A 15,555-nucleotide genomic window follows, 5' to 3' on the forward strand; every position below is an offset into this window, starting at 1 on the left:
ATGTAGGTAGACTCATGCTGTTTACCATTAAATGCTTTCTACGCATATATGTAAAGTGTGTCATAGCCACAATGCTAATGTAGAACAGTGGCTGTTCTGTTCATTAGGTTCTTTTGAGAGATCCCGTAATAGTTGCAGCAGTGGCTGGCAGCTAGGGTTAGAGAGCTAGAGAGAGGTTTAGTTAAGAGGCTGTCTCATTAGCAAGTTGAGAGAGAGGGAGTGGTCTCTTCTAACAGTCTTAGGGCTAGAGAGCAGGCTGTAGAGCTAATGCTGAGAGCTAGTAGGGGTTTTGCTTTTTGCAAAGTGCCGATTGCTTGTATAGAGATTAGTGTCATTTTTGCATTGCATATATTAAAGATGCATTTTGCTTTGGAACAATCTGATTCCTGTGTCTTTTGTGATCTCTTTTGTTTCCATAGCATAGCATTATTGCTGTAGTTTCACAAAATTGCGTCACTTTGTTCAAAACAAATCCCTTCAGACGGAAACACATTTGTATGGACGATGCTATCGGACAAAAATGCAATTTTCTTTCTTCTCCCCCTGGTATGCATTACTATACATGGGTTGTGTGAAAAATGTTCTAGTTAGAATTGAAATACAGTTGTGTAAACAGAAATGAAACACTGTTAATTTCCGGACATTGTGCAAAATAACACAAATAAAAAAAAAAAAGACACACATTTTTAAAACCTTTATTTTGTACCGAAAGCGGTTTTTACACCTTTGGTGCTCTGATTTTGGGCAACCAATGCCTACACCTGTCTGCATTCAGTGGGGGCACCCCAGTGCGTGCCACTTAAAATATCATGCCAAGAAGGTTCTACTACAGGGTGAATAGTGAAGTTGGATATTTTTAACAATGTCTGTGGACACTACTGCAGGAATGACCTAGAAACAAGCTGAACAATGGACTTTACTAGAGGGAATTTGAGAAAGTTCCCAACAGTGCATTGCTTATGAAAGACAAGTGGTGCTGGGGAAGCGTCATTTGCATATCCAACCTGTCTATTAGAAGCAACAGACTGCTGGGAACCTTCTCAAATTCCCCAAATCCATGCTGGCTGAGTTTTTAGGGCATTCCTGCTGCACAGGACACTAGCCAGTTGGAAAAACAATGTTTTTTCCTTGTAGGCCAGCGAGTCATCCCACATAGGCCACAGCTCTTCCACCTCCTGGGAAGGACTTCAGTTCAGTACCATCCAATTAAATGTGGTGTGTTTAGTTGCGGACACAGTAAATGGGCCTTTTTCCCCAGTGCTGGAAGCCCTTTGAGTGAACTGCCAAGACCATCTTCTCCACCAGTATTAGGCCACATCGTTTGATATGAACAACATACAGCTCGCAAGACCCCCCCCCCCCCCCACGTACCTCAAAGGAACCACGGGTAAATGTGCACTTTTCCAGAGTATAGACCGATACAGCCCCTCTTAAGGTAATCATCAACTGTACGGAGAGGCGCCGTGGCCAGGCGGCCATCTGAAATCTGGCATATTGCGCACCTTCAGCAGCATGCAGCACAACTGCCCTATCAATGCAGGAGGTGTTATCCGGGGGATTTTGTCGGTCTTTTGGCCCAGCAGGCCACCGTTGATCCATGCAAGGGTTGAGATTAAAGGACGACTTTAACAGGAATCCAGGCTATATTACAGTACATTACAGTAGGAGACTCCGGGCCATCTTAAGGAAAGCACCAGTCCCATCCCTCTACATGAAAGTACTAGTTTAGACTATTTTTTTTAAAGAAATTAAAGTAAGATTGCTCCCTTATTTTTTACTCTTAGTTACTGCTATTTAATGATGGGTCCACGGATTTACAGGAAGTTTTAAGTAAAAAGTCAGACTGGAAATTATTAAAACATTTCACTTTCCAAATAGTTCCAAACAGGACCATGGGAAGCTCTGGCAACCCCCCTGATTTATGGATTTATGACGCCGTGGCTATGAGTAATGCGAGTATGAAAAACAAAATGCCGCAGTTTTAGAAAATAAAATAAAAAAAAGAATCTGAATATTTTTAAAAAACTCAAGCGACTGTCAAGCTATACAAAATTGGCAGAAAGCGGTTAATTTCAAGCACTCGAGTCTCTTGACTCCGTCATCCCAATTCCTAGAGCGTGAAAGTCTTTAAAGTGAGGCAGCGGTCTTGGTCCTCCCTCCAATGGAGGCCAAGAAAGCGATTTCCTGGCGAGACAGAGGTGGGATTCAGACCATCCTGTAGGGTGCGCTGGCGCACTAGGGCACGTGTGAATTATCTGCTATATACACAAGGGCCTCCTTGACATGCTTTAACTCTGCTTCTGTGCACAGTACACCACCTTCCTTTCAACAGACGGCGTCCTCGGGCGACCTCTGGCTAAGGAGATCGAGTCGCTACTGGAAGAGCACTTCCTGCCCTCATCTCTAGGGGTAACATTGCTCCGTTCAGTAGTAATCGTCTTTCTTTTCGTCCCCTCCTGGGCGGTCCCCAGGGAGCTTATTCTCCTGGGCCAGCTCAAGATCCTCAGGGTCATCCACCTCTCCTCCGTGGTCATCCTGTGAAACGACAGGTGGATAGAAAAATTATGAGCGTGAATGGTAGAGACGGCAAGAGAAAGGGATGAACAAGAAGGGACATAGAAAAAAATAGAGCAGCAAAAAAGGAAGAAAGCGGGGCACGGAAAAAGCAGCAAGTACAAGTGAGAAGGGAAAGGGGAGACCGAATAATAAGAAAAACAATCAAAACGTAAATATTGCAAGAAAGCACACAGGGGCAAAGAGGAAAGGGGTAGGCAGGGACAACGTAAAAGAGGGAGCAAAAAAGGTGAACTGGAGAAAGGAAAACAAAACGAGAAAAAGGAAAATGGACAAAAAAGGATGGAAAGTTAGGGATGTCCGTTTAATTTAGCACACACAAAGTCTTTTTTTATATACGGGATTTTACCACCGAGCTCAATGGTACTCATTGTAGCAACTTGAAAATAGCTAAAGTGTTCAAGCCCATCCTGAAGAGGAGGAAGGGAAGCTGCCTACCTTCTTCTGCAGTCTGTCACAGACAAGGATAGAGATGTAACCAGCGGCAATCAATGGGCCGAATTTTCCCAGACCCGAGATCCGGGAAAAATGCCTCTGCGGGTATCTGATCCGGGACAACTATTTGTACCCATTCCTGGAAAAGATCTGTGTTTGCTTCGGTGACCGGGAATCGAACTCGGATCACCAGGACCTGGGATCGGGTGACTTAAATAATCTGCTACCAGGGTCGGACTGGCACAAGAAATAGGCCCAGACACCCAAAAAAAAGTGGCCCACCCCTCACCTCATGACCCTCGACCCCTGATGACATCACCCAAATTGATGGCCTTTGACCCCACCCAAAAGTGACATCCCGTGAAGCGATGAAACACAACCTTCCACCCCTTGACAAAACAGGAAGTGGTATCAAATAGCATTGTTCCCAAGTACACTACGAAAAATATGCTTACGATTTCACTAATGCGATATACATTTCATACAAGAATGGATCACCATATGTATCATTAATATCTGTGTGTATAGATCCATATTGTCAAATTACTGTGAATGCAAGCAGACGGCCAAGGCCAAATGATAATATGTTATTGTATAGCACTTGCGCTTAAGCTCTTTTTTATAGAACAAATATGCATACAATATCATGCAACCTGTATTGGTATTCATTTATCGACCTCAGAAGGATGAAAGACTAAAATGGCCTTGCTGGGATTCGAACCTGCAGATCACACACATGCACACATCACAGCAGCAAGTGCTCAACCCACTAAGCTATCATATCGGCTATAGTAAAATGAGCAATTATTCTGCAGTGGATACTATTTAACTGGTAACTGAGATTTAACAGCAGAACAGTTAAGTTCATCTGCACGTCTGGTGCAAAGCTGGCAGCATGTCAAGCCTGCGTGCATCTACTTTCACGCTTCAGAGGTTGGCAAATTAGGGAAAGCAGCACACTCACAGGACATCCCAAATTGTGAGCACTCGTTACCCGTAACATGGAAATATGAAAATAGGCAGCTTTCATATCCAATATTGCCATGTAATCCCCCTTTTTTAGTAGGGGGATTACCTCCTGGAGTGTAGTCATGCAGAATTTCTGTGGCTTGACATACAAGTCTAATACTGGGCGCATCGTTAGATTTCTTTTGGCACAAGGAAGTCGGTTGAATAAATACTCTTGTTTACCTGGTTGCCCAGGACGAGTTCTATTGCGTCCTTTGCAAGAAGGATGGTGATCTCCTCGAGGAGGATTCTTTGGTACTCCAAGGAGTGTACTTTGTCTTGGAGGACGGTTGCGGGGGCGTTCTAGTAGCTCTATACAGTATCCTGTGGACAGCACCCATCTGTCCGAAGTCATCCCTTCCCATGCGTGGTTGCAGGTGGAAATGTGTCCCCTACTGGGGATACATGGGAAGGGACCCGGAGCAGAACATCACCGTTTATTGGGTGGCATACCAACTCTACCAGGGCTGCCTCTACCCTTAGTGCGGCCCCTGCGCTGAAAAATGGTGAAACCCTGAGTAGACTGGGATTGATTGCTGCCCCATGAGCCTTGTATTTGTTTGTTTGTTTATTTATTTAAAACTCACTTCCCATCTTTCGCAGGAAACTGAAAACCTTGTTCCTTGCTAAATAACTAGCAAACTTCAGGAAGCCATGTAAATATACTGCCTTGCTATTGTATATATTTCCTCTGTAATTTATGTACTGCTTGTAACTACAGTTTCCTTTGCAACTAAGATGTCTAACAAGCGCCACGATGCTTCTGGGCTGATGTGCGCTCAACAAATTTGAATAAATGAATAAATAAATAATACCTCAGTGTTGGAGGTAACAAGTGCTCAGATTATGCATACAAACATCCTGAACAGCATGCCAGGGAGATGGGAAAGATAGACACATTACAACAAAGCATTCATTGTGGCACAATGAAGGCAATGGCCACTTGATGTGCTATGGTCAAATATTTCTACACTGTACTGAAGCTTTTAGGCACAAGGATTTTGTCAAGTGACCGAGGACACAGATGGAATGCACACATCATGCGTGCAAATCAATCATCAAAGTAAGGTAACATGTGTTACCTTACTTTGATAAATTATGCCATTGCGGGTGTTTGTATTTGTTCAAAACGGCCCAGGCGTGGGCAGAAACCGGCCCCCCAGGGACTACACATGATTTCGGCCCGGCCACAGGCCGATTGGCAGATGGGCCAATCCGACCCTGTCTGCTACAGGAACTTCTGGACAGAACACTTTTGAATATATTCCTGTCAGGACAGTACTCTGCAGAATATATAGACGCACAGCTGTGCACATTTAAAAAATATGCACCTTTTCTAGTTTACTTGTAACATTACAGGAAACTCCTCTTTAATAATGTATTAATGAATCCCCTGAAATGTAAATGTTTATTTATGGGTGGGGGGAGGGGGCGCAAAGAAAAATCTTGTGAATTCTCCCACATCTTAACTTACAACCCCCCCCCACGAGTGCTCCTAAACACTCCGCCCCTCCACACCTCCCATACCCCCACCTACAGCTGGTGGGATTTCCACAGTTAATAATCTCCATTTACAGCACTGGGTGTAACAGATATCCTGGAAGTGCTCCCCCTTCCTCCTCCCTCCCCACCAGCCACATTTACCTGCTGCCTATACATTTCTACAGTAAAGGAAAACTCGGTTTACTTTACGCCACCAGGGAATTAGTGTTTGGACCAAGAGATGGCGAAAGCAGAGCCGTGCCAGCATTGGCCATTCTAGCGGGGTCCAGGATTAATATAAATTGACCCTGTTTAAATGACTGCAGGAGAAGACATGCTTAGAGGCGCAGAAAAATAATGTGCCATGTGCTTTGTGCCACTCCAACGTGGCCAGTGCTTTCAGTGGAATGTGAAATTGCAGAGGGCTTCTAACAAAGCGGAGTGCCAAAAGGAGGGGCCTTTGACAAGGGCCACCTGCCGCAAACACGACATCATTAGACGTTGCAAACATGTTTTGGGGTTACTCAGCATGCATCAGGTGGTCTTGTTTGTAGTCTGCACATTGTAAATAAATCACTGTAAACAAATAATTTCCCAAATCTATACATAAAAATTGAAACTAGTGACTATCACCCTTTTATAAATCATGGCTACCTTAATAGTCCGTAGGTGTTAATTTAGGGCTTCAGCTCATCCTGGCTACCTTTCATTTGCTGTGCAGAGGTCAAAAACATGTCCTGTGATGATCCACAGCCACTCGCCCCATCGCTTCGTTACTTTATCTAGATTGTTGTCACAGAATGAAAACCAAAACTCGGGCTGATGGTATGTGCATATTCTCTAGGGAGACCTCAGTCTTTGCATAAACTAAGGGCAGTGTAGTTTTAAATGTGCATCTGCTGGCCAATGATAGGCCTCTTCAAAAGGCATTAACGGACCGCCAATGTGCTTTAATCTGCTTTCAGCTCTGGTGTATGGCAGGGAATATGCGTGGGGATTAATGATGTTCAAGGTGGGGCTCATGTTCTGCACCATCAATGAAATGTCCAAGCAATTCACCCATCAGTGTTTGCATTAGGCAACATCTCCATTATAATCGATACACCACATAGCTGCCTAGATGGGGTAAGGGAAGGGGCACCACACTTTTTTAAATTAAAAAAAAAGATGACAAATAGCATCAATGTGAGCTACTAGCTGCTTTGCATAAAATAAAAATTGGGACACAAGACAGATCACACACATTTCTAATTTTGCAAAATAGGTCGGTGACTGGTGATTTAAGCCTGAAACACTTCAGAGTACATATTGCACACGCAATGCTGCTCATTTCATTTGTGACATTTGGAGGGGATCTCTGCTCAGAGCGTCCGCTAGTGAATTGAGATCCCCTGGAAACTTTTGGGATGACAGGTAAATCTTTCGAGTGCCCATTTCCAAATTTTCTGGGCAAGCTTGGCCAGATTTGGCAAACGAGTGCCCCCTTGTTTGTTTAAGTAAAACATGGCCGTCGTGCTGTCTGTTAGGATTTGCACTGACAGGTTGGATAAAAGGGGTTTGAATGCCCGAAGCGCTCTGAAGACTGCGAGAAGTTCTAGCAGATTTATATGGTTCTGAGCCACTGTGTGGGACCAGAGACCCTGAGCTGTGTGGCGAAGGTAGTGAGCTCCCCACCCTGCCAGGGAGGCGTCTGTTGCGACCACGGCTTGTATCTCTGGATCGTAAAAGGGTTTCCCCTTTGTAAGATTCTCGCTTGTCCAGCAGCGAAGACTTTGTACTAGTGTTGGCGAAACGACCACTAGATCGTCCCACTGACCACTTGCTTGAGAACACTGTTTCGCCAGCCATTCCTGCACAGGTCGCATGCGCAGGCGCGCGTGGGGAACCAGGTAAATGCAAGATGCCATCATGCCTAGCAAACACATCGCTTTGCGTACCCTTATTTGGCGACTCGACTGATATTGAGGAATTTGCAGCAACAGATTTCAAATTCTTTCCTCTGATGGAAAGGCCAACCCCTCTTGGGCGTTTAGGACAGCTTCTAAGAACTGTTTTGAGGTGCTTGGCACCAAGCTTGATTTTTTCTCGTTGATGGAGGCCCAATTGGAAGAGGAGGTTGATTGTTCTTTGAATGTTCAATCTGCAAATTACGGGGGTTTCCCCTGTGATGAGCCAGTCGTCCAGGTAAGGGTACACCGAGATTGCCTCCCTGCATAGGTGCACCACCACCATCACCAGTACCTTGGTGAATACACTTGGAGCCGAAGCTATTCCGAAGGGCAGCATCTTGAACTGGTAGTGCTGGCTGTCTGTCTTGAAACGCAAGAATCTTCTGTGCGCTGGGAACATGGAAATATGAAAATAGGCAGCTTTCATATCCAATATTGCCATGTAATCCCCCTTTTTTAGTAGGGGGATTACCTCCTGGAGTGTAGTCATGCAGAATTTCTGTGGCTTGACATACAAGTCTAATACTGGGCGCATCGTTAGATTTCTTTTGGCACAAGGAAGTCGGTTGAATAAATACCCTTGTTTACCTGGTTGCCCAGGACGAGTTCTATTGCGTCCTTTGCAAGAAGGATGGTGATCTCCTCGAGGAGGATTCTTTGGTACTCCAAGGAGTGTACTTTGTCTTGGAGGACGGTTGCGGGGGCGTTCTAGTAGCTCTATACAGTATCCTGTAGACACTGCGGACAGCACCCATCTGTCCGAAGTCATCCCTTCCCATGCGTGGGTGAAGGTGGAAATGTGTCCCCTACTGGGGATACATGGGAAGGGACCCGGAGCAGAACATCACCGTTTATTGGGTGGCATACCAACTCTACCAGGGCTGCCTCTACCCTTAGTGCGGCCCCTGCGCTGAAAAATGGTGAAACCCTGAGTAGACTGGGATTGATTGCTGCCCCATGAGGTTCCTTGTATTTGTTAGTAGTTGGAACCCCTCTGGGAGCTTTGGCCGTGAAAGCGACGAAAATTGTTATTTCCCCTTTGACCTGAGGGCTTATTTGTCAGTTAGCCGAGGGATTTTAAGGTCTCATATTCGTCCTTAGCCGTCTTAAGTGCCTCCTCCACTGCTTTTCCAAATAGGACGTTCGGCTCTACTGGCATGTCTATGTGGGTGGCTTGGGTCTCGGCTAAGACAATCTGCTATTAATCTCCCTGCATTATCTGCTGCATCAAAGTTTGCCTTAAGGATGCATCCAGACACATCTTCCATCTGATGCAATTTGGGCCAACTGGCCCTTCAGTGGTTCAGGTGCAGAGGCTATTAGGGCAGCTACTTGTTGGAATTGTTGGAACAGCTAATTGGTTGCAATTGTAGCTTGCTAACAGAGTGGTGGTGTTGGCAATACGTCCCTGATATGCTGACATGGATGCCACCTTCCTCCCCAGAGCATATATTTTCTTGCACTATTTGTGAGAGGGTGCTTCTGAAGAAGCTAGTGGTGTGCCCGCCCTCTTTCTGGTGGTTGTTACTACCAATGAGTTGGCTTTTAACTGACCCCTTATGTATAAGTGATCGGCGGAAGTGACCCGAAATAATTTTTCTACTCGTGGATTAACTGCCCGAGTAAGATTAGGGGTTACCAGAGAAGGATCAATTCTGCGCTGGATTGATTTTAATATGGAGATAGCTTGGGCAATGGATTTCCTGTCCCCTAGGATTTCTTCTGCAAAATCTCTATCTTGGACACCCTGCATCTATTTGAAAATGGGCTGCAGCTTTAGCTAGTACCGCATTGAGTAAAGGTTGATTATCAACTGGTGAGTCAATCGGTGGGGGATCCTTCGGAATAGGGGAGTCAAGACTGTAGGCTTCCGCCTCATCTTCTTCCTCTTCCTGGTCCTTATCATCCCCATAGTAATCAACCCCTGTCTGGTCTTCCAGCATCTGTATTTCCTACTCCTCACCACATGGCTGGTAAGGCTGAATTATTGAAGGGTCTGAAACCAAACCCTGAACTGGAGTCTCAGAACGGAGCCTCTTAGTAGGGGATTGAGGGTCTTTGGATCCCAAAGGGGCAGAGGTAGCTGGTGTATTTTGATAGCTATGTAAATAATTAGGGTCCTTTTTGTAGAAGTCTACAAAAAAGGACATCCTCCTCATTACCCAATAAATGTCCTCCGAGTTCCATTGCTTGGAACTGGGGATAACCCTCTGTTACTGTGGTTCCTGCTCAGAGCCCATTGGTGACAGGGTTAGGGACCTTGGATTTTTCCTTTTGTTTTTCCTTCTGAACCTGATGTTCTGAGGTTTTCTAATGTTGTTTTTCCCCCCCTCCCATGACTAGAGGAATTTTTTCCTGAACCCTTAGGGTTTTCCGAATGTTTCGACGCCTGACGTCGAGATTTAGAGGTGTTGGCACGAGATGCGGGAGTCTTGGAAGAGAGGCGTTGAATCTCAGAAGCAGACATCGAATGTACTACTGAAGTAGACGTTGAACATGCTACTTGGGGGAAGAGGTTGGATTCGTCTTCTGATGACCGGGCCTCAATGACGTTTGGTAATGTGGCACCTTTTGCAACCGTGGACGGTTGTGTGTCGTGAGGCGAACGTGACCTATAACGCCCGGAGGACACAATCAGCGGACGGCTCTCTTGATGCCTTCTTTTGCCGGTCGCTCGACATACGTGTCGAATCTCGGCTGGTGCAGATGTGTTTGGTGGAAGAGGTGTGTGTTGTGCTCTTGACGCCGGGTGTTGTCCCCATAACTGGACAGCCGGTCAGTCCTCAGAGGTCGGGGGCTTGCGCGGGGGTGCCTAAAATCACCCTTGTTTCCTCACCGTCCGATAAGGCGGCGTTGCTGCCAACGCTGAAGGAACCCACGGCGTCCATGGCCTCTAGCTGCCTGGCGTAGTGGGCCCAGCGCTTCATCGAGCGGTCCTTGAGTGGTTTGGCCTTGAAGAGTTACAAGCTCTACAATTAGCCTCAGGATGGTCTTGTGGGAGACACAAGTTACACGTATTGTGTTTGTCTACCCAGGGAAACTTACGGTTACACTTTGGGCAGAATTTAAAGGGAGTACTCTCCATATGTTACTTATTGGCAGCGGGCGGGTATATGTAGGAAACGAGTGTGTGTGACCACCCCCCACTCTCCCTACTTGCACAGGGCCGAGGCCAGAGGCCTTCCGAGGCCCAAAGTCCGTTGTGTAGTCTCGACGGCCGATTTCCTCAGTCTCGATTCGCCGACGATCTTCGGTTTAGGGTTGGAAAAAACAGGGAATTTTGTAATAATATTGATAAATGGCTAAAGCTAAGGGAACTCCGCGATATGCTTCCGACAAGTATGGCAGAAAAAAACAATCTGAGGGTCCTACACGCGTGAGGGATCATGGGTACAGTGGACGTCACACTAGGGATAGTATTACTGGTACACCCTAGCTCGACGCCCCTTTTCGAGTTTCGAAAAACAAACTAATACTCAGCAGCTTCCACTAGATGTCGGCCTATGCACAGCATGTGATCTAAGCAGATTCCACAAGCCTCAGAAATGTTTATATGCACTTACACATGGCATGAGTATTTGCTTATATGGAGTTTAGAGCAGAATTTTATCATTACAAATGATGCAGGCATTGGCACTTTATATGCACTATGCACTTACATCTGTCATAAGTATTTGTTTATATGCAGTTTTAAGAAGAACTGGTTACTACAAAAAATGCAGGCATTAGCACTTTATTATACATTTCCATCAGCATTTCTTTATGAGCAGTGTAACATATTCTAATATTTTTTCTCCTTTACATGCACTTTGCATTTATACCATGTATGGGTATGCGTTATGAAGCGGCATAAAGCTGAGGTTACTGTTTAAAACCTAGTAACACCAAGAACCCATTATGGGTGCCAACATTTGTATTTTAGCAACCTTACAGTATTTATTGACTAGGTTTTGCTTTTAACGATGCTGCCAAACACTTGATTCTATTGTTGTATTGTTATTTATATGTACCTGTTCCAAAATGGCCGACAGCATTCCCAACAGCCAGTAAGTCACCTCTTCACTGTTTGTTATTTGATTCTTGTGTGTTTAAATTGAGGAGTAACTGTGAGCAAGCCATAGGAGTGTGGGGAAACGCGTCAGTTAGCCTCCCCTTTTCCTTGGGAAGCCGCCTTTTTTGGTTTTTATACCGCTATTCTTGAATAAAATCTTTGATATTTTTCTATGCAATTGTGCAGAAGCGGTTTCTTTTTCCGAAAATTCCAAAGTGTTATAAGCGGCAATTGAAGTCGCAGATTGGCATTATCACAGCAGCAGAAGGGAGTGCAACTCCACTCAAGAAAGGCTTCACCGCCCTACTTCAAGAACTATATATATATATATATATATATATATATATATATATATATATATAATACATTACTCACCGTAATCGTATTTCTGATGCTTGTATCTGCTTAGATTCACATGCTGTGCATAGGCCAACATCTAGTGGAAGCTGCGGAGTATTAGTTTGTTTTTTCGAAACACGAAAATGGGCGTCGACACAGGGCGTGCCAGTAATACTATCCCTAGTGTGACGTCCACTGTACCCAAGATCCCTCACGCGTCTAGGATCCTCAAATTGTATTTTTTCTGACATGAGGTAGCATGAGCAGTAGCGTGAGTACAGATAATCCAAGCAGATAGGTAAGACTACAAGCAATCATGCGCCTTCTCTCGGAGGGGAGGAAGGGTGGGTCGCATGTGAATCTAAGCAGATACAAGCATCAGAAATACGATTACGGTGAGTAATGTATCCCTTCTGAGGCTTGTGGAATCTGCTTAGATCACATGCTGTGCATAGATTAGCGAGCAGTACCAGAAGGAGGAGGTGGGATGTGAGAAGGGTCATGAGCAAATAAATGTCTTAGAACCGCTTGTCCCACTTGTGTATATGTCTTGGAATGGGTGTCAATGCAGTAATGCTGAGTAAAAGTGTGATTAGAGCTCCAAGTAGCTGCTTTGCAAATGGTGTCGAGGGGAACATTTGCAATGAAAGCCAGAGTGGCCCCAATGCCTCTAGTAGAGTGGGCCCTTGGCGTAAAAGGCAGAGTCTTTTCAGAGAGTGAGTAACACAGCTGGATACAGTTAATAATCCACTTCGAGATGGCTCCTTTAGAGACGCGATCCCCCTCTCTGCCTGTAGCTACGGAGACAAACAGTTGATCTGTTTTCCTTAGCGGTTTTGTTTTATTTACATAGTAGAGGACCGCCCTATGCACATCTAGGGTGTGTAGTTTCACCTCAGCCGAGCTTTGCGGGTTCTGGAAGAAAGCCGGAAGCTCGATGGACTGGTTTACATGGGATTTCGATATAAATTTAGGTGAGAACCTAGGGTGTGTGCGTAAAACCAGTTTGTCTTTATGGATAGTAAAGAAGGGATCCTGCACTGACAGAGCCTGAATTTCACTGACCCTTCTTATAGAAGTAATAGCTACTAAGAAGGCCGTTTTATAAGTCAGGTGTTTGAGACTGCTTTTATGCATGGGTTCGAAAGGGGGGCCCATGAGCTTGGCTAGCACCACATTAAGGTCCCACCTTGGCGGTGGGTTTGAAATAGGAGGGTGAAGTCTCTTTACTCCTTCCATGAAGGCTTTAACTACTGGTACTTTCCACCACGAGACTTTGCTATGGGAAGTGGTGTAAGCCGAGAGAGCTGCCAGGTGTACTTTCAGTGAGTTAAAAACCAATCCTGCATCCAGCAGGTGGAGCATGTATGTAACAATAGTGGAAGGAGTGCAATCAACTGGGTTGATTTGTCTACTCTGGCACCAGATAACGAACCTCTTCCACTTGTCAAAGTAACAGTGCCTTGCGTTTGGCTTCCTAGATTCCTTTAGTATGTCCATACACCTCTGTGTCAATTTGAGGTGTCCAAACTATGACCTCAGGAGCCATGCTGCCAGGTTCATTGAATTGGGTTGCTGGTGCACTGTTTGACCTTGGTGCTGGGACAGTAGGTTGTACCAGGCTGGAAGTTTGATGGGCTCGCACACCGCCATCCTGCGTAGGTGTGGGAACCAAGGTTGTCTTGCCCACATGGGAGCAACTAGGACGAGCGTCATCGATTCCCTGTTCATCTTGTTCACCACTTTCCTGATGAGGAGTTGGTGGAAAAGCGTACGCAAACATCCCTGACCAGTTCATCCACAGGGCGTTCCCCTGGGAGTCTGGTTGGGGGAACCTGGATGCAAATCCTGGGCATTGTTTGTTTTCGCTTGTGGCGAATAAGTCTATAGTGGGGAAACCCCACTGAGAGAAGAGATCTTCTACGACCTCTCTGTGAAGAACCCATTTGTGTTCCTCTGGGAGGGAGTCTCTGCTCAGAGCATCCGCTAGGGAATTGAGCTCCCCTGGAACATGTTGTGATGACAGGAAGATGTTCCGTCTGAGTGCCCATATCCAGATTTTCTGGGCAAGCTTGGACAGATTTGGCGAGCCCCTCCTTGCTTGTTCAGGTAGAACATGGCTGTAGTGCTGTCCGCCCGGATTTGCACTGACAGGTTTAGTAGATGGGGCTCGAACGCCTGAAGCGCTCTGAATACTGCCAGAAGCTCTAGCAGGTTGATGTGGTTCTTGGCCACTGAGTGAGACCAGAGACCCTGAGCTGTGTGGTGGAGATGGTGAGCTCCCCACTTTGTCAGACATGCATCTGTAGTGACTACTGCCTGTACTTCGGGATCGTAAAAGGGTTTCCCCTTTGCGAGATTCTCTCTTGTCCACCAGTGAAGGCTTTGTACCAGTGTTGGCGAAACGACCACTAGAACGTCCCACTGACCACTTGCCTGAGACCACTGTTTCGCCAACCATTCCTGCATGGGACGCATGCGCAGGCGCGCGTGGGGGACCAGGTAAATGCATGACGCCATCATGCCCAGTAAACGCATTGCTTTGCGTACCATTATTTGTTGACCGGACTGACAATGCGGAATTTGCAGTAGTATATTCCGAATTCTTTCTTCTGAAGGAAAGGCCAACCCCTCCTGGGTATCCAGGATTGCTCCTAGGAATTGTTTTGAGGTGCTTGGCACCAGGCTTGACTTCTTCTCGTTGATTGAGAAGCCTAATTCGTGGAGGTCGATAGTCCTTTGAATGTTTGTCCTGCAAATTCCTGGGGTTTCCCCCGTTATGAGCCAGTCGTCCAGATAAGGGTACACTGGGATTGCCTCCCTGCGTAGGTGTGCAGCCGCCACCGCCAGTACCTTGGTGAATACCCTTGGTGCTGAAGCTATCCCAAAGGGCAGTACCTTGAATTGGTAGTGGCGACTGTCTACCTTGAAGCGCAAGTACTTTCTGTGCGCTGGGAACATGGAAATATGAAAATAAGCATCTTTCATATCCAAGGTTGCCATGTAATCCCCCTTTTTTAGGAGGGGGATTACCTCTTGTAGCGTGGTCATACGAAATTTTTGGGGCTTGACATACTTGTTGGCAGGCCGCAAGTCCAATACTGGGCGCATTGTCAAGTCTTTCTTTGGCACAAGGAAGTAAGTTGAATAAATACCCTTGTTTACCTGGTGTCCCGGGACGAGTTCTATCGCGTCCTTCAGTAGAAGAATGGCGATCTCCTTGAGGAGAATCTTCTGATGTTCTAAGGAGTGTACTCTTTGTCGTGGAGGATGGTTCCGGGGACGCTGCAGTAGCTCTATACAATATCCCGTGGATACTGTTGACAGCACCCATCTGTCTGATGTGATCCCTTCCCAAGCCTGGGTGAAGTTTGAAATGCGTCCCCCCTACTGGGGTTGCGTGAGAAGGGACCCTGAACGGAGCGTCACTGCTTTGGTGGAGGCGTGCCGCCTCCCTTGCTGGGGCTGCCTCTGCCTTTACCACAACCTCTCCTATTACCCCTGCCGTAACCCTGGGTAGACTGTTGGTTGTTGTTCCACTGTGTACCCTGCCCCTGGGAATAGGTAGATCCTCTCTGGGAATTTTGGCCGCGTGGGCGACGAAAATTACTATTCCCTCTCTGGTTAGGGGGTTTATTGGTTAACTGGCCAAGGGACTTGAGTGTTTCGTATTCGTCCTTGGCATTCTTCAGTGTGTCTTCGACCGCCTTACCAAAC

The 15,555-nt window shown here is 46.2% G+C and overlaps 1 protein-coding gene across 4 annotated transcripts in view; it reads right to left on the reverse strand.

Moving 5' to 3' along the window:
• Positions 1-679: 679 nt before the first annotated feature.
• Positions 680-15,555, reverse strand: part of LOC138472131 (Golgi integral membrane protein 4-like) — a 439,726-nt gene continuing 424,850 nt past the window's right edge. For all 4 annotated transcript variants that reach the window (XM_069610136.1, XM_069610138.1, XM_069610137.1 and 1 more), the window contains one exon: positions 680-2,535. In XM_069610136.1, coding sequence (XP_069466237.1) covers positions 2,425-2,535 — 111 coding nt within the window. In that variant the 3' untranslated portion in view covers positions 680-2,424. The remainder of the gene's footprint in view (positions 2,536-15,555) is intronic.

This window comes from Ambystoma mexicanum, chromosome 8, assembly GCF_040938575.1.
Source record: "Ambystoma mexicanum isolate Mex_15411 chromosome 8, UKY_AmexF1_1, whole genome shotgun sequence".
Lineage (NCBI taxonomy): Eukaryota > Metazoa > Chordata > Amphibia > Caudata > Ambystomatidae > Ambystoma > Ambystoma mexicanum.